The sequence below is a fragment of the Coturnix japonica genome, chromosome 4 (genome assembly GCF_001577835.2).
Source record: "Coturnix japonica isolate 7356 chromosome 4, Coturnix japonica 2.1, whole genome shotgun sequence".
NCBI lineage: Eukaryota > Metazoa > Chordata > Aves > Galliformes > Phasianidae > Coturnix > Coturnix japonica.
In genome coordinates, this window is record NC_029519.1 from 34,364,898 (window position 1) to 34,384,693 (window position 19,796).

The following is a 19,796-nucleotide window of genomic DNA, read 5'->3' on the forward strand; positions in this document are numbered from 1 at the left end:
ATCTGAAAAAAAAAAAAAAAAAAAAGTATGTAAAAAAATCAAGATTTTGTCCCAGGAAACATGAAATGGGCATTTCAGCCCTGCTGGAGCCTTCTTCCCACCGTCTCCATGGTTTCTCTTTTACTGGTTCTACATTAAACCTTTAATACATCGTAAGTCTCATTCAGTTAAATGAAAAATGATGCAGGGGGTAATGAGTTAGCTCAATTACTGCTTAATGCTGCTTTTTTTTAGCAAGCTACCTTATGTAATTATAAATTTAAACATGCTGAAGATAATGAATTAAATGTCTGAAATTACTGCTGGAATAAGGAGGCTGTATGCATCGCTGACTTACCAGTGTACTCCCGTTCTGCATATTGTGCAAGTCTCTGTGAGCATGAGCACAGAAGTCCAGGCAGGCAGTGACCCCTGAGAATGGGCGACCTTCTTTTAAACCCAAGCGACACTCGGGAGCTCTGTGTTCGTACTCGATCTGGGAAGAGATGACAGGTATCACCACAACCTGCCCTGGTACCCCAACAGGTGGACTTAGCACTGAACAACACACAAGTCTGCTGACATCTCTCAGGTGGTGACATGCAGATCTCAAGCAAATAAGCTGTTTTGTGCTAATTTCATATGATGTCTACTTTGCTCCTTGCTGCTTGATTCCCTGCTCCAATCTGACTCTGCTGTGACTGCAAAATTGGCCAATAATACTTCTCCTTGCATATTACTTCTGATTCTCTGCCAGTGTTTTGTGTTTTTATGTGGCAAATACAGTGCATGGTTTTGGTGTCTGGCACTGTAAGAGTGATACGTAGGTGTAGACTGGAAATATACCAAGCTATTACAAGAAAATTACTTGAGAAAACTGTCTTCAGAATGACTTCAGGAAAAATAATAACTTTTCTATTTGTAATATTTTGGCCCAGTGAAAGTAAATGTTGTTAGTGTTAGTACAGTACTAAGCCCTGCCCAAAAAGATAACGCAGTCAAGACAGCATTTTCTACACATGTACTCCCTGTTAAGGAGCTTTACAAAGATCTTATTATGCAACAGTAAGTCTTAAGCAAAAGGAAAGGACTTGGTAGTCAAACATCAAGTCTTACAAATGACTGTTTTGTATCTTATTTAGTAAAAAAAAAAATGAAACTCCATTTGAAATGTCACGCCTCACTTGAATTCCTGGACCCTTGAAGTGAATGCAAAAGAACTGCACTTAATGGACCTTAATGGATTCTATTTTAAATTAATGTGAAATTAGAAATTTTGCCAAGTCTTGACCCAAGTTCAGTAAACAGATCCAGGTCCAATTTGCTCACAGCAATTTTGTTTTTAATGTATGGAATGTTTCCTTCACTGGAATCTAAGAACAAAATTGAAACAAAACTTGAAATGTGTAAACCTCTTTGGAACCAAATGAGAGTGGCTTGAAATGTTATCCACACTATAACTGGGTCAGAATTAAAGGGTGTGTTTAAAACACATTGATGCAAAGGTTCTATGAGATGTTCTGCTGGGTCCAGTTGGAAAAAACGTTCCAATTCTAGATTTTAATCCAAGATATAATCCAGACTGGGATTAGAACTAATATGGGAATTTGAATTATCATTAAGGCCATTTGGTTTTCACCACCTTTTACTGCAGCCACACAAATTAGGCCTTTATCATCTCTCTGGTACTAGCGCTTCATCTTGGCTTTCCCACAAGCTTAAGGCTTACATGGAACTCCTGAGATGGGCCAGGCCATGCATGTTAATTCCTATCTAAGGTAACAGTAGAAACTTGTAAAAGCACGTATTGTCAACTAGCGTCAAGCGCAGCCATGGCTGATATGAAGAAACATTTTCTAGAAAACTCTGATGGGAAAAGAAAGCAGCCCAAGCAAAGAGACATTTTATGTTTCACCACCCCCTTGTTTTTTCTTCTTCCTCTGCCTTTCTTCTCTTGCAGAATGTCTCAGATGTTTGGAGAGATAACCACAGCTAGTGGGCACAAGGCCACTATTTCCTCCACAGTGCGTCTCCAAGCATTATCTGATCAGGTAAATGAAACTGCATCAGTCTGTACTAAACCTGCTTACCTTGTCTGATTGCTGTTAAATATGCAGTAAAGGAGTAATTGTAACTGCTGGTAAAAATGGGTAGATTCCTTATAGCTTACTGCTTCCATTACAGCTGAAAGCCTGTTCTGTGCTGATTGCTACAGCAAGTAGATGTTTTGACTGGGCTTAATGTTGTCAGTGGGAAAGAAAGAAGGTGTCACAGTTTGAAATTATGCTGATAGCCTGGAGGCTGTACATTCTGTGAATGTCTGTAAGGGTAGTGAGCCTGAACAATGGAAATGAAGGCCAACCATTACACGTTTCAAAGGGCTATGGTGTCGAATTCTGGTGTAGGTATCTGGAAGATGTTTGGTAAAGGAATTGAAGTAAGAGACCACCACACCCAGGAACCTCATACAGCTTTGAATGTGCTGGCACCTATGTATACAGTCCAACAGAACGCTGCATAAATTAGCCCCATGTGCAAGAATGCTGGTGCAAGCACTTGTGTGCATATGCAGGGCTGAGTGCCTTCAACTATGAAGCTTTGTTTTAAAAGTATATCTATAAAAGCCACTTGAGAGAACAGACATGAAACTGGTTTCAAGACTCAATTGCAATATAATGTACTACCATCTGATGCTACTGCCAGCCTTGTACCATCTTTATGGCTGTGTTGTGAGTGTGGCTGGTGAATCATTCTAAACTGAGAAACCTTGTGTTGCAGAGCTCAAGACTTCTGCTCAGTAATAATCTTGTTTCATTGACACAGGTGAAAAGATTAGCTGTAGTTAATAGTTAAAATTCATCTGGTTTTACTTTTGAAAGCATTTCAAGAGGAGTTGATGATTTTGTTTGTTTCCATTAGCCCAGTGTCAAAGGAATGCTGGTACACAATGTACATACATGGTTTGGTTCAAAGATGAAGTGCTGTGGAAAGTGTAGTAGAAGTCAGGTTGTGTGTGACTGCTCCGGTTCCCCTTTTCCCCACCATACCTGGTTGTTATATGCATCAGGTGCAAGCTTCTTGTAGGTGGGTGCCATCAGGGTTGACAGATTCTGCAAATGGGATTCTAGTTTTTCTTCCTGTTAGCAGATGAAAAACAGCTCAGTGACATTTCCATACTGCATGTATGGGACCTAAAACGTTAAGGTTTGTTACAATGCAGCGATAGATGTGTAAAGGCCTAGGTCATCATCATTCTAGTTTAGACAATCTCTGTCGTTAATCTCCTTTGTAATTATATTGTTTCACAGCCTTGAAAGTGGCGTGCTAGTAGTGTAGTGTGATCCTTGCAAGAGGGCATCACACACTATAATCTTAATTTGGTTTATATTAAAAAGAATCACATTCTTCAATGTGAAGATGTTTTGGGTCCAAACATGATGACGCTCGTTATTTTCTCTACTGGAGTTTTGGGAAAATAATACTCTTTAGAAAACTTGAGAGGAATAATATCAGAATGCTCCATCAAGTTAATCTGGCTAATATAAAGGTTTTGCACGCTGTGATAACAGTACTTCAACACATTTAAATTATCTTTTCATGCAACAATTTAAAATTACTCTGATGTTTCAGACTTCAAAAGTTTCCAATCCTTAAGCAATCCCAAGTTGTGGACGTGTCTGGCAGTCAGTGCTGTGGAGGTAGGAATGACCGCGTTCCTTTCTGTTAGGAGAGGTATGAACTTTCAAAATGCAGGGCCTTCGAAAAATGCTTGTACTCCAGTAGCACATTCCAGAGTTGCTCTCCATTCTGTCAGGATGGGGATCCTGAATTCACAGCCTCACTTTTGGTGCCGTGATTTTTCATTTCAAATCTCATATAGAATAGTGGCATAATGGAGTGGTGTACTCACTTTTTAGGAGTTTGTATTTCTCATCAACATGAGAAGACCTGTGAAAAACCTATGGCTTTGACAGAGACGTGTTCAGTGCTAAAAAATTTAGTATCTCCTCATAAAACTGGAATTTGGGACTCCAAAATGACATCGTGAAATCATAAAAAATATCTTCTTGTGACTTTGTGGCTGCTGCCAAAACTTGGAGCTTCTGTTTGGTAGGAAGGTTACCATTTTTAAGTGTAGCTTCAAGTTTTGTATTGGTGAGGATACTATTTGTGTCATCTGTATTGTCTGTAAACAGTGTCTATGCTGTGGGACCCAGATCCCAGTCTGGATGTTTGCCTTGACTGCCTCTGACTTTGGGGCCAAGACTAGAGGGCAAAACTGTCTTCTCTGCCCAGCCTTGGCTAGCATGGGAAGTAAATCCAGGAATGCAAGTTGGAAGAGTGCTCTGGTGGGCTCTGGCCAGGTATCCAGCTTAGAAAATGTAGGGGACTTAGGACTGCAAGCTATGATAAAGAAAGCTTTGTGCCACAGCCTGACTGAAGGAGTTACTTTATCACTCTTGGGAAGATAAGGGGCAGGAGGGAGGAAAAAGTATATGGTAATTATGATATTCTCAGCACAGGCCATAGGATACAGACATGCCTGACTGATCATGTACAAGAAATGCTTGGGTTTACATAAGGTGCCAGAGTAGAGCAAAAGCTGCAGACCTATGCATCAGTTTATGAGCAGCAGTCCAAGGACTACATTTGCACAGGCATGTTGAAAAACAGACGAGACCATTGGAACCTCCCAGACACATGGAGGTGTCCAGCACTCACTGTAATCATAACTTCAAAGGTATCCTGTGCCCTGTATAAGGTCAATGTTGTTTGACTCTGACTCATTTTGAACAGTTGCCTGTTTGCTGTAACACAGAGCCCTGTCTGGAAACTATCAGTGGGGCAAGGCTGTATGTAGTCTTCTACCCTCTTACTCCTATTGTAATTTCAGAGTTTCGTCATATTAGCCTCCACGCGGTCTGCTCTAGTTTCCAGTTGCGATGTTATATGTGTTCAGTTGGTAACCCTTCCGTTCTGCCACTAGGGAATGCCCAATTGCAGGCCTCAAACAGCTACAATTATTCAGGCCGTGCCCTTTCTTCTAATTGTGAAAGCCTGCAAACATGGTTTCAAGTCTCAGGGTTTTTACCAGCTGTCAGAATTTGGACAGTCCATTCAGCTGGCTCACTGACTGGAATCAATCAGTTTTGCTGGCAGTTGTTTAATTACCCTACATGTATGCAGTTCAAGAAGGGCTCTGGCCCTTGGCCTCTCGTACCATATCTCTTATTTGCAGAGCAACAGAAAGCATTTCATTGCAAATGAGGCATTTTCATTTTAGAAATGGACACCAACCTCTTTAGGATCATCCCCCATCAGCTTAAACTTTCTTGGAATCTTGCTTCTGGCAAACTTACAACCATTGTAGTACATGCTCCAGGAGCAACCAAAGGAAAATGAAGCACCACAAGTTTCAGGGTCCAGCCCTTGACATGCACAAGTCCGTCTAAAGAAGAAGAGAATATGGCTGTTAGCAGCAGGCGGGGCAGTTCTGCCGGTGCCGTGGGGGATCACCAGCCTTGGATCTTCTTCCACCCGTAAATAATGAAGAAATGAAAGAGACACACGTACTACAACAGAGAAATTCATCACAACAAGTAATTTTATGGTTGCAAAGCAAACACTGTGAGTTTTATATACTTATCTGAGAAACCTGGATTTGCGCAAAAGAAGGGGTTTTTGTGTGGTGCTCTTTTAGATACTGATATCAATAATACCTCAAAGAAGTATATGCTGATGGCACTGCAAAGCTGCAGAGCTCTCTGACAAGGGTTTGGCAAAAGACTCCTGAAATATGGCTGCGCCCATTCAGCCAAAGTAAGTAAAATACAGTGGGAACTGGGTTATTTTAATCTATGTGTTCTTCACTGTCAGGAAGACATGGAAGAAGTGCTATTACTTTGGGTTCAGGCTAGCTTCTGTAGGCATATCATATGATTTAGTGCATCTAGTTTTCATTTCAAGGCAGAACTATCTGCTTTCCTGCCCGCAGCTGAGATTTTCCTTTAAATCACCTTTCTTCCTTTAAACACACTGAGAAGCTTCACAACTCTGAGATGTTTGTTTGTTTTTTTCTCCCCTGATTTTTCAAAACATTTACTTTGCTTTTCTCTGAAGGCTTGTGGGTTTTCAGAGTGCCTGAAATAGCTTGGCAGGGATGTGCATTTACGGTAAAGGAGCGAGTGGGGATGCCAGCTCTGAGGCTGGACGTGGGTTTGCAGGTCGGTGAGCACGCTCTTTGTGTCACTTACTCTTCGTTCAGGGCGCAGCGCCGGTTCGTGAGCGTGCCGTACTTTCTCAGAGTGTCGGTGAGTTCGGAATAGAGCTTGTCAGCCAGGCTGGTTGGGATTCCCTCCCAAACCAGGATGAGGATCACAATCACCGCCGTCTCACACGTGTGGCCCGCTCGCTCACGCACCAGGCAGAGCAGCTTTTCCTCCTGACTGCTTCTGCGGACTACCTGCATGCACAGCAACACACACCCCAGAGCCCCAACACAAACAAAGCATTTCTTAGTGAGAGGAGCAAGAGAATAGGGAAACTCAGCATTCACGTGTGTGTGAGGTTACTTCTACTTATCTCTTCTGCTTTGTTTCTGGTAACACACCACTTTTCCCACCTGGCAGCATAAGCCAGGTCCACCCTTTCTGTTTAATGAATCTGACACTGAGAGGGCAACGTGCAAAGCTACAGAGGTGGGAAACAGCTTTTCTGATTTAGCAGAAATATCCTCCTGGATTGGCATGGTGATACAAGTGACCCAGTTTGATTAGAGGGCAAAAGAAAGCAAGGAGTGAGATGCCTACTTGTGCAGAGCTGCACTTAAGGCAGCAGGAAGAGACCAAACAGCCTGACGTGGGAGCTGTCTCTCTTTTCCTTCCTTACTTGAACAGCTAAACTTGTAATCTGCACCCAGTTGTGTGTGGCCTCGCGTGCCCCTACTATGTGGAAACATTACAGCGGTGAATGGAAAGCAGCAGACACTGCTCAAAGACAAGCATCCCTGCTCCTCAGTGCTTGTGCCACTGCGGGTATTTCTATAAAGGTGCAGGGTGGCATGCATAGAGACCATAATCATGGATCAGTTTTTCCTCATCCTGTCTTTTCCTAGCCGACCCAAACCACTCAGTAATTTGTGCCAACCTAAGACAGTGTTTGCTAAAAGGGTGTACTAATGCCTCTTGAACTGAGAGTGCATTTAAAAAATATCACAGCGCCGTGCTTCCTGGATTTATTTGTAAGCTAAAATTAAACAGCATTGAGAACATGTGATGTTGTGAATCTTAAATCCAAACTGCCTTCCTTCTCAGGTTTTCGTACACATTTGGGCCACATTTTATTCCTGCTGTTCTCCAGGCAACTAGAGCAAATGCAATGTGAGAGACAGCAGTGGGAGCAGGCTGTGGGCCTCCTGCGGTGAGCTGTTTTAGGTTTCCCAGTGTCAGCTAACAAAAGGACATCATTGCTGTTTGCTTACGTGAACCATCGTGCCAAACTGGATGAGCACTAACATCTGTGGACATACATCACTTACCCATTTAGCAATTGGACATCCTTGAGAACTTTTGCCTTCTTTCCCAGTGTAGACGACCCTCTCAATCCTTATAGCTTTACCCTTCTGTCCAAATCTTAAACAGACAAAGATAAGCATAGTAAGCAGATTAATCTCGTTCTATGCGGGCACGTTTGCCAGTTTTATCTTAAAAAATAAATACTGTGAGTTATGAGGAAGGGTGTGCAGTGCGGTTTATCTTGCTGGTTTTATTGTGATGGTGGATCGATACGTTGAAAAAGGCAAATGGCTTTCATACATCACAGCTGAGTAAAAATCATCCATATCACATTAATATTCCCAAGCAAAAGTTGTAACCGCGTCCCTTGAAAAGTTGTTACAGATAATGACATTCTGAAAAGTGGACTTGAAGTCTCTCCATTTTGGGAAGGAATTCTATGTTTTTCTTCAATTTCTGGGTTAAATTTGAAGTGGTGACTGAAATTTCTGTAATTGATGTGGAACAGCTGGCATGCAGTAGCCACTCTATTAAATTTTTTATGCTTGTTTCTGGTATAGATACAGTATGAATCAGTTAAGCCATGATTAATTTGCTTTATGTCTATCTCTTTTACTTTATCATCTGGTCATAAATTGTTACTTATTTACTTCTGCCTGACTTCTGTACTGAATTAGGATCACAAGGTGCCCCTGGATGATACCATTTGTGGGTGCCTTTTTGAGAATGAAGCAGGCAAGCTCGACCAGCATTCAGTCCAGGTGCTGATGCAGTCAGGGCCTACCCCCAGAGGCAAGTCGTGCTTTGCTCAGACAAATGACACTTTTCATACCCTATTATGGGCCAACTGGAAATATATAGCAAATGCTAAGTGAAGCAAGACTCGCGTTAGCAAAAAGCATCAGACCTGTTGAGTGTTTCCGAGCTTATTCTCCCCCCAGGGCTGCTGCAGCTGGGGTGCCCCACCTGCAGAGCCCAGGGAGGAGCACGCTAGGCTGAGGTGAGCCTTCTGCTAGGAACCTGTGTGTCAGAGACCTCAGGGGCTGCGATCCGTGTTGCAGATCCAAGCTGCGGTGCTGGCTTGGCAGCATTTCAGAGACTGGGCAAATTCCACCTCCAGCTCCCTTTCTTCAGTCCTGCTGCTCCCATTGGTGTGATATATATGTATATTTTTTAACATAACCATATGTGGGGACTAAATCATAATCTCCTTCTTTGCCTGTTACCTGTGGAGCAATCAAGCTAGCTTCTTTTCACTGTGCAGCCATTTAATGCTGCCTTGAGAACTTTTGACCTTTCATCCCTCTGGTTTTTACCCTAAAATCTCGGTGACATATTTAAGAGCAAATACTTGTATTTAAACTTCTGTCCTGGAAAGGAAATGAAAAATACTTATTTTTAGAAGTCACCTCATTGTGAAATTTCAGTGTCACAGGAAATTATACAAATAAAATCAAGTAGTACTATTCATGTTCTGCAGGCAACTGTTAGATTACTTTTTCCTACTTGGTCTTGGATGTTAGCATACACTTGTTTCTTTAATTAGCCACAAAAAAATAATACATGTTTTAATTTGAACATTTTCTACCAGTTTGCTAATCTGGACTGCAGGACAAGTGTGTGGATGCCACCAGAGATCTGTCTTGTGCATTGCACACTGCAAATGAAATAGGCACCATCTCAAATCATTTCAGCTGTCACAGATGGATTTGTGCCTTTGGCTGCATTCAGGTCAAAATCAGAACAGAATTCACTGAGCATGAAGTAGGGAGTGGGAGAAGAAAGCACGTATCCACCAGGAATTCTGCAAGAAATTTGTTTGAATTAAAATATCAGCTATAAGAACAAACTCAAGTCCTGGTTTGTTTGGCAGTGCTAATATCTTAGAAGTTGATTCATATTTGTGGGAAGCACATTTTAAAGTGCTGAAGTTGTGATTAATGTTGCCAACTGTACACATGTATTTGAGAGAATCTTTTGAGTGTTATTTTTATACAAAATCAGAAGGAGCTCTGGAGTTCTTCTGTCATGGCGTCACACAGCTGATGCCATATGAACAGCTGTAAACCAGCCACGGCTCATTGGTGTTATGCTCTGCTGAGCCTGGCCAAGTATATAAGCACGGTATCTGTAATCTCTCAGGATTTCCTTCTGCCAACATGAAATGAAATTAATATGGAGGGAGGTAAGACGAGGTCAGTATTAAGGATGAAAGATTGTGTTCCGAAGTCAAGAAATGAAAAATGTTTCATCTCTAATAATCGACGTGATGACATGAATGACTTTCCAATTTTATTTACTGTTTGTGAATATTAAAGAATTAATCAGTCAGAGCTTTGGAGATAACAAATTGTAAGAAGCTTCCCAGGAGGGTCAGCACTCACTCCTCCTTTGCAGGAAGAAGCTGATTTATGTAGCTTGCATGTGTTCCAACTGCTCACAAAGCTGAAAACAAGTGCTGGGCCGAGCACCGGAGTTACAGGGAAGGAGGTGCTAAGAGAAAGGATTTTAGGGCTAATCACTTGAAGATAATCCTTAGGATTTAATGTGCCCTTAGTGGTCCATGCTCTGTGAGCACAAGGTAGCAGACCCTGCTGAGAGGCTGTTCTCCTTAGCTCAAGACACAGCACCACAAAGACATCTATTTGCTTTCAATGTTCAGAGTTTTAAGGTATTAACAGGTCAAATTCCCATCTGTCTTGGACTTACTGGGGAAATTTTTTGTTTGCTTGTTTGTTCACGAGGGAACTGAATCCTCAGATACCACTAAAAATCTGGCCATTAGCATCTATGTTTCCCAAAATCTACAGGTAATGCAGAATTCATGGAGCCGAAGTCACTTTTGTGTGACAGTTTTACATTTAAATACTTTAAACGCTGGTGGATTTTGAACTTGTGCTATATATCTATTAAGGGATGCAACGTGATAGAGGGGTTATCCACAATTGAGATAAGGCTGTTTTTGTGCAATACTCCAAGGGACAGAGATGTTTTGTCACTAAACTGATTATTGATTCTTGGGCTGAAATCCTATCAATAACTTTGTTCCACATCTCTGGAAGTGACAGAGTTAGATTTAGCCCATTAGGGTTGTGCCCGTACTTAACAACTGGGGCAGGGAGAAAGAGACATGACTACAGTTTGGTATCCTGCTCTCCGTCTCCCTTCCACCTTGGCATTCTCACATGCAGGGGGAACACCAGGTCTGTGCCTGTTCATGCAGCCATTGCCAACCGCCTGGCTTGGCAGGCTGGTGCATACTTGTTCCTGCTTGGGTTTGCTGGCGCCTGTCTCCAAGTGCGCAGCCCATGCCAGCCAGCAGACTATTAGCCCTGTCAAATATTGTGACTCTCTGGTGAATAGCACAGTGCGTCATGTTGGCAACGCTGGAGTCGCTAAGCCTACAAGTAATTACTTGATTTGCAATTGTTTATTTCTTTATGTGCAAAAGCTGGAAAAATTCTGACATCCACAAAAGGATAAACGTTAATCTGCCCTGTGCCTTTGCACTAATTACCTTTCTTCCATGATTTCTCTAATAGCTGCCACATTAGGACCGGCTCCTAGGTGGGTATAGAAGGGACCTTCATCTTTTTCAATAATTTGCTCTGTTTAAAACAAAATAAAGGTTATTACTTTGAAGCCTAATTCTTTAATGTAAAAAAAAAAAAAGTAACATTGCAAAGCTTGCATTTAACCAGTTATAAAACTGCTGCATAGGTCTCGGGTCCGTTTGCAAACACTTATGTCTTAAAGTATGCCTGTGTAATTTGTACAAAATACATGAAGCACACCCAGCTAACTCTGCAAATAGCTGCGATACGGGCTGTGTGCTTTTTGCTAGCACAGGCAGTTGTTTCACATCTCAGGCTGTACACTCAGATTCAAAAGGCCATTTTCCTGTTATCACTGATTAATTGTTTCTCCTCCCATTTCCTCCTCTCCTAATATCTAGAAAGGAGGATAAACAGGATAATAATGGTAAATATTGACACTAGTGAGCTGTACAGTACTTGTTTTTCAGCAGACGTGTTATGGAGCAACTTGCAGCTCCAGAAAGTGCTATTAAGGCTATGCAGACTTTCTGCCACCTGCAGAAATGAAGAAAGCATGTTTGCTAAAGGAAACCCCACACAAGGCTTAGCCAGACTGCTTGCATGCTATGAATGGGGCCTCAGCATTCTGTGTATGGGTAGGGCAATGTCAGCACTGGCAGTGTCAGCTATATGTTGGTTTTGACACCAGGAGGCAAGGTGCTGTAGCTAGATGGAAGTGTCCGGGCTCTGCCTGGGCTCAGGGGCAGCCAGTGGGGTGTGCAGATGTGGTTAAGGGGTGGCTTTCTGTGCTGCTGTCTCCAAAGGCTGAGTGAGGTGATGCTGCACACAACCTCTTGGAGCACAAAGGCGGCATGCTGTAAGCCTGGATGTGTCTGGGGGGAAATGATGTAGCTTACACCTCCTTAACAAAGAAATGGTAGTAGGACAGAGCAATACGCTCTATCAATGACTCTATGAGGTTTCTCAAAGAGGACAGGATCTGAGCTTTGTGCTCCTCTGTTTCCTAAGGGGTAAGCTAAGAATTAAAACATGAATGGAAAAAAGGCTTTTTTTGCTTAGTTAGCAGTTAAAGTTCTGGCTGAAAAAAAAAAAAAAAAAAAGACAAAACCCGGAAGAATGAAATAATTGCCAGAAAAAAAGTTTTGCTGACTATATGGGAGAAATGGCCTTCAAAACTGAACAGCTTCAGAGTTTTCAAATAAACTTACATGCTGTAGGTTGTTTCTTATAAAGCAAAAAGAAACAGCAAGAACTCACTTCCAGGCTTCTCCCTGGGAGCTCTGGAACTCCTGCCTCCTTTTTGCTCCTATGTATCATCTCGAGCATTTGAAAAGGCAGTTTTCAAATCTGGCAGTTTTGCAGGAGACAAAACTCAGCCTCTTTTAGTTGGTAAGCAATTCCAAGCTGTTAGGACTGGTACGTGAAACTATAGCAAAGCTTTGACTTTTTTCTTGGCTGCTTCTTTTGCTTCAGTCTGACCAATTCCTCCAGCTGCAGGGCCTGGAAGTGCCTGTTAGACATGGCCACGTGCAGTGTAAGTGCATGGAAGCTCAGGCTATTGGGGCTGTGCTTCACACGGGTCCCACACTCTGCTTCTCTTCCCTCAGCTATATTCTTCCAGCTTGCAGGGACTGGGTATGCTGGGAAGAAATACCAAGAGTCTCCTTGCTGCTCTTTCATTGCTGCCTGCATAGCTTCTTTGAGCTGCTGTTCTCGTTAGCTTTGCAGTAGACAAGTGAGCGAGGGGAATGATAAACTCATGCAACAAGTGAGGAATAATCTGTCTTGCCTTCTTTGCTTAGGTTTTACTGAGGCAAACTTCAACAGTCTTGCTGTTAGAGCCAAAAATGGAGTAAAGATCATAAGGTTTGGACCCGAGACGTGTTTTGTAAATGCCATATCTAACCTTGACAAATAATTAGATTGTAATGTTATGACCCGCTTTTTATCAGTGTGTTGTTGTTACATGTCTGCTGCTCAAGGAGAAGGGAAGTGAGGGATATGGCTGTCCACATGCATTCTGACTGTAAAAGCAGTGTAGAAAAACTGCTGTAAATCCTTACTTGTTGCTGTTCTAAAACCAAACCAAAACAAAAAAACAACACCAAAAAACGCACCTCCAAGAGAAACATCCAACTAACCCTGCAATCTGAACCCAAGGCTAGTTTTCTTGTTGTGAACAGCTATGTCTTTAGTACATCTCTCAGCACTTACCAACACAGCTGCAAGATGGGAAATCATACTGGGTTTTGGCAGGTGTGTCCAATAAATTTTTTACAGGAGTATCCAATAACTTGGAAGGTGAGTCTAAAAAATTATTGAGAACAGTTCCAGCTGTTCTTTTGGTCGGGGTTTTCTCAGCAGACACATTTGCTTGCTGTTCAAAAGTCGGGGTGTGAGTATCAAATTCTGCAGCACTGGTGTTTCTGGATAGGATGGTAATAGGGCCTGCTGTTTCAACCTTCACGTGTTTAGGTGATTTGACAGTAAAAGTCTTGTGATCAAACAGTGATTTGACCTGTATCTGTTTTAGCTGCTGTTCCATTGTCTCGATGATGCTCTTTTGTTGCGTGTTCTCACAGCCAAAGTGCTGATTCTCTTGTTTAATTGTTTTTTTCCACATTTTGTTTTCCAGCTGCGCAGCTGATAGACGCATGCAAAAGTTAGACTTTGTGCCAGCCTCAATTTTTATTGGCTTGCGTGCTGCACTGGCGCCAGCCTCAGTTTTGGTTTGCTGGTATGCTTGTTGCTCCTGTTTCTGTAAGAGATGCCACCTTAGAGCAGCGTGCTTATTGAAATCCTTTGGGGTTTGGCTCTGCAAATGACAGCCTCTCTGATCTTGTGAGTGTGCAGGAGTTTGCTGGCTGTGCGGTAAGTACCGCTGGGGCATCGGTGCGGCCTTTTGGCTTGGGGGATCTTGACTGAGGCTACCACCGTAGCCTTGTGGCAGCTGTATAACTGAAGCTTGTTGGGTCTGTTGCTCTTGCTCTCGAAAACAGTGATTCACATCTTGCTTGGGGGGCAAGTTATTTGAGAAATACTGCACGTGTTGCAAGTCACGTGCTTTGTTTGCTCCAAAGTGTTCAAGATTTGCGGCACTTTCCTTCTTGTCTGACATCAAGTGCACGTTGTTTGGGCAGGGATGCTGCAGACCAGCACTTGTTTTCTGGCTGTAAAGGGGAGTTTTGTTGTTCACGCTCTGTACCTGCTCTAGCCCTAGCTGAGGGCTATGCAGTGGGAATGCAGTTGGCTTCATGTACTTATTCCCAGTTTGAAAGCACTCATCTGCTCTGGGCTGACTGAAGGATGTCCTGTCTGGCTGCTGCTCCGTATTGTTTTGAGAATGGGGAATAGTTTGGGTCGGTTCTTTACTTTTCATTTGCAGAGCCTGTTGCTGGTTTGGAGTTAGGTGTGGACTGCACGGCATCTGTGTCTGCTGTGTCTGCTTTTGGAGCATCTGTTGCAAAATGTGTGAATGCAAGAACTGTTCGCTTTCCCCTGTCTGGGGATTCAAGTGCTGCTGTTTCAGTGGGGCCCCTAAAGGCTGTTCCATTTGTTGTTCAGGTTGTTGCTGGAAATGGAGCTGCTGCGGAGGGTGCTGCTGCACTCGGGGCTTGAGCAGGGAATCCATCTTTGTGAGCTGTGGCTGTGGTGAGTGCTTTTGGAACAGCAGCTGCAGGTCAGCTGTGGGATGTGGCTGCAGCTGGGAGCTCTCACTTTTGTACTGCAGGGGAATTTGTTCTTGTTGCATTATCTTCTGGCTCTGGGGCTGTCCCGATGGCCCCTTTAATGCATCAGGACTTCCAGCATACTGTTTCATATAAGCTGCTTTGGATGCATTTGCCTGGTACTGAAGAACTGATCGCAGTAATGCTTCATTGGACTTGTGGGGAAGTTCTCCCTGCCGGAACGGCGTGGAAACCAATTCTATCCAGGCTGGCTTTGAGTAACACTGAGGCTGTTGCACAGACTCTTTCACTTGGTCCTTTTCTTTGTCAGGAGGAATCTCAGGTTCTCTTTGTCCTGGGAAACGCTGACACAGTTGAGGCAACTCACCATCGCTTCCGCACGCATGCAGGTTTTGGAGGGGAGGCTCTGATGGCGGCGGCGGCATTTCTTCTGGGTGCTGCTGAATGGAGGCGGCTGCAGCAGCTCGGGGATCACTCTGGCTGACTTCGTGCTGCGGCGTTTGCACCTGCTGCGGAAGCCTTTGCTGGGGGTGAAGTTGCTGTTGGCTGAGGCTGGGACTTTCTGGCATTGGTCCCTGCTGTTGCCCTTCATCCTTGATCTCTCCAGGAAGAGTTTCATCGCAACCGTTGTCATAGGAATGGCATCCTTCTTGCACCATGACAGACAGTGCACTGTTCATTTCTGGAGCAGGAGGAGTTGAGGAATCTTTGTGAAACATTGAGTTCTGTGTAAAGAAAGCACCATTTTTTTCTGCTTGCTCAGAAAACCTTTCCAGTGCAGCATTCTGAGCTTGCAGGTTACTGCTGGAACTTAGAGAGAGGTCTTGATTGGGAACCTGCCCTATGCTTCCATGAACAGCACTGTTTCCTACAGATAACCGGTGTGTATCATAGCCTGGAATCTGCTGCTGTAGCTGTAGTTCTGGTTTCTGAAGTGAACAGCTACCTGGCAATACAGGTGGCTTACTGGAGTCATCAGCACCGTAGACCTCAGTAACCATTACAGCTGGCACTTGAGGCAGCTCAGAGTTTGAGGTCTGTGGGGAAGTGATCTGCCCTGAGGTATGGGATGAATGCGTTGTCTCATGGGACAACTCATTAGTAGCCTGACTGGTAATGGCATTGCTATGAGATGTGTTCTTCTGCATTGCTATGGAAACATGTTCTGGATAATATTGAGACAGTGTTTTCTCCAGGAGTTCACCATGCATGCTGTCCATGGAAGAGGCAGAAACTGTAGCACCATTAGGAATTGGCACCGCCTTGTTCTTGAGTAGTAAGACAACGTCCCTGTTGTGGCAATTAATGTTTTCCCGCTCCTGCTCATCCTGAATCAGGAGTTCATGAGGGTCTTCTGAACCACCACTGTTGTATCTTGTAGACGGCATCAACTCTGAAGCTTCATTTTCTTGTCCTGTTTCAGATTTCTTCTCACTGTAGCAATTGGAGATGCTTGGTTTTTCATAGTTATCCTCTGGCTCAGCTTTTTCTCCATTTACCTCTTTGTCTTGTTTCACTTTCTTGCTCTGTTGAAGTCCAAACAGAGAGGGCTCACTAAAAGTGCGTTTTATCCCACCATTTTGCATATATTTGGAGCATACTTTCTTCTCTTGTAAAAGGTCAGGGCTAATGCGGTGGTTTGGGCTTCCCTTTGCGTGGGGCTCTCCATAGTTGCTCTTACTGAACAGCCGCTTGTGGTCACCGTTGACTTCAACTTCAGGCCTCTCTGTTGCTGGAGTTCCATTCTGTAGCTTCACTGCAGAAGGTTCTGCTTGGCAAATGTGAGAAGATTGTGATATTAAAAATGGACTCAATCTATTGCCGTCAACATGGTTGGTTCTGTCCTGTTCCATCTGGCCTGCTCCGGGGCCATCCACAAGTCTGCCCTCTGAAAGTATCTGCAAGAGAAAAGAAATGGAGAAAGCCCAGGTTAGCTGTAGGTTCACTGAGGATAGCAGATTGCCATCAATTCCTACAGCATTCCCACACCTTCATCCCAACTGGTTTCCACACACAACAGCTCGCAGGCACACCTTGGGGAGGTTCGCTACCTTATCAGATTTTGCAGCCTTGTGCCTCCCCTTGCAGGTTTATTCTTCAGGATGAAAAGAGAGAAAATATGGTGTGGTTCCTTACCGACACTGAGCACACAAATAAATATTTCACCAAAACATCTCTCGTAACGGTAGAAAAAAAGTAGTATCTGCTTTTGAATGATTTGTATTGGCTCCTCTGCTGTCGCCCATTCTCCTTGGTAAGGCAGAAAAGTCACACGGAAACCCTGGTTCCCAGACTTGGTGCTAATCCTGTTATTTGATTAAGTGTGCCAAACCCCTTTTGTGTGACTTGAGGGATTATTGCCACCAAGCTTGCCAATTAGAGGGGAAAACCTCCCTTTTTCAGTCTTCAGCTGTCTGACAAGGTCATGTGAAGCTGGCATCCCAAAAGTATTCATACACAAGTGGCAAAATCCACATGTGAGACAAAACCTTGCCTGGGTGCGATCTGTTCTTACACTTCAACATCTGGGTAATGTTGACAGAGAGAAATTAAGAGATTTCTGGGAAAAAAAAAAACAAACAACTTTGATGGAAATTGTATTTTTTTCAGGTACCCTTTTAAATTTAGGCTATAGGCATCAGGCGTGACTTAACTCTTCATTTGGGATTTGAGCTGAGCCCCACAGCTGTGGAGCTAGGATTTTTCCTGTTTGGACAAAAAGTCCCATTTTCTTCTTTAAACTATGCATTTTATTTATAAAATCGGGTTTTTCTTTGGATAACAGTACTGACAATGTACAGTATATAAATTCCATAGAATGACAATCTAATCCTGTTCACATGGATCTTCCCAAGATTCACTATCCCACTGCTAAAGTCATTGTTTGACTCTGTGTGTAATTTATTCTTTGTTGGCTTTATGATTCTCAAACAGTCACAAATGACAGAAGACAGACTGGCAGAGGGTTTTCCAGATGTGAGACTGCAGAGAAAATCTGAACTTGTGCATGCCTTTGCCCTGAAGGTTTTTATTCTTAGTTTGCATCAAGGGGAATGCAAGCCTTCTCCATTACCATGTCATGCCTGGCTGGACTGCAGAATCAGCACAGGCATGGCACGTGGCTGTTTTGCCGCTATGCAAGAACAAAAACTTCTGTCATCACACTGCTCTGCTCATGTATTTATCCTACAGTAATGTAAAAAAAAACAAAACAAAACCAACAACAAACCAAAAACCAACAATTAAAGATCTAATTGATATGGTTCTCAGTGCAGTATTCCTTTGCTCAACCAATATGACTCTACAATGCTTTTTAAAGCGGTATTTCACAAGATAGGTTACTTCCAGCAGAAACATCGTTGCTTGTGGCTCCAATCTTGGTATCAGGACAATTCAACCATAAATTTTGTCTGGAAAGTACCCAAACAACAACCTGGCTTCATCCTTACCCCAAACTCAGTCTTACACTCACTTTTCGCCTTCCAAAGTTTATTTCTTTCTGTACTGAATTTATCTTTTGTGTGACAGAAGACATCCTCTCTGCAAATAACACTACTTTATGAATAAGGGGATGGAAGAGAATATTTGACCGTCTTCTCTATTTTCTTGACAAGGTAAGGCAGGTTTATTCCCTTCTACATATATTCCAGCATACCTCCCCAGCTAGCTTTAAAGTTCCCTGAGACACAAGCCTTCGCTTCTTTCCTGGGGAAAGCAGCACAAAAAGGATCCTTTTGATGTGTCATTCCAGGCAAGGCAGCAGAATTACGCTCCAACAGTGTCTCAAAAAATAAAACGTCAGCCTAGCTTGAAAACCATTCTTTGCCTTCACACCTTTCATACGTATAAACTGCAGCCGACCTGCAGCTCAGACACGAGCACGTAGGCTGCTCTACTGCACAAGTATGAAATGAAATAAAAGAAACCACGGTAATTAACACCATGCTGTCAAACTGTTCCTAAAATATTTGTTTCTTTTTTAAAAAAGAAACAGAATTCGTTTCTTTTTTTAGTCTAGCTTGTTGTATTCTAGTGTACTGTATGGTTTACAGCTTAATTTTCTAGATATTCCCAGACAATTTTTCTTCTCAGCTCCGTATGACAAGCCCACCTTTTGCTTCCAAGCAGGGGCCTGACTGACTGCCTGACTGTTCTGATGTCCCCAAGGGGCACATCTGTGCTTCAGAAGGGAGTCTGAGGTGCGTGCTGTCCCTAAAACGCACAACATTATTTTCTCTAGGTGGCTGGCAAGGATAATCATTCCTTGTGTTGGCAAAAGCCTCACAGTGTGAGCCAACCTGTTCCCTTGAGTTGTGCTCATCTCCAGTGCAGAGGGGATTGTCTTAGGCAATGCAAAAGACAACATAAGTACTTGGTTCTTCCAAATATTAAGTTAATTCATTGATTAAAAAATGCCAGATTTATGTTCTTCAAAGTGCAGCTAGGGTTGTTACACTTCATCCTCTGTCTGCATTCAGTTATTCACAATCCTCTCAAGCTGCATCTTAGTGCAATTCTTGCTCAAGCAGTTACAGATCACAGCAATTATTTGTAATTTAAAACTGGCGCGTGGCAGCTGGGCCTTTCTTACTGCTTTTAACCTAGGGCGCTGTGAAGATGTCTCGGTGTTGCTGCTCAGCAGGCCTGGGGGGCCTTATGAAGTCTGCAGTCATACAAGTTCTTTGCACCTCACGATCGGTGTGGGGTAACAGATCTGCCCACCCAAGGAAACCTGCCTTTCCCTAAGCACAGCCGTTAGGCATTTCTCTCTTCCCATAACTGTACTTTATTCAGACCATTTAGCAGCAATACGTATTCTTCCTCGGCTATAATTCATTAGAAATTCAAGTCACATCAGCAGCATCTGTGAAACAATTACTGCATCTAGGACTGACTCTGCAGTCTAATCCATCATAATTATGACTGGCCTCTTTGAAGATGCCATGATGCGTGACTTAAATATAGCACATTACTGTGCAAATGGATCAGCATCTCATTCCACCGATATGCATTCAGGTTATAATTCAGTCCACCGCTGCTTGACTTTCTCAAATACA

General features: G+C 43.1%; 1 protein-coding gene across 2 annotated transcripts in view; it reads right to left on the minus strand.

Moving 5' to 3' along the window:
* The window catches only part of TET2 (tet methylcytosine dioxygenase 2), a 69,661-nt gene that overhangs the window by 7,528 nt on the left and 42,337 nt on the right, over positions 1 to 19,796 (minus strand). For both annotated transcript variants that reach the window (XM_015861428.2, XM_032444017.1), the window contains exons 2-8: positions 13,265 to 16,637; positions 11,011 to 11,101; positions 7,517 to 7,610; positions 6,234 to 6,442; positions 5,278 to 5,428; positions 3,027 to 3,116; positions 338 to 475 (exon numbers count right to left, since the gene is read on the minus strand). In XM_015861428.2, the coding sequence (XP_015716914.1) occupies positions 338 to 475; positions 3,027 to 3,116; positions 5,278 to 5,428; positions 6,234 to 6,442; positions 7,517 to 7,610; positions 11,011 to 11,101; positions 13,265 to 16,637 (4,146 nt within the window). The remainder of the gene's footprint in view (positions 1 to 337; positions 476 to 3,026; positions 3,117 to 5,277; positions 5,429 to 6,233; positions 6,443 to 7,516; positions 7,611 to 11,010; positions 11,102 to 13,264; positions 16,638 to 19,796) is intronic.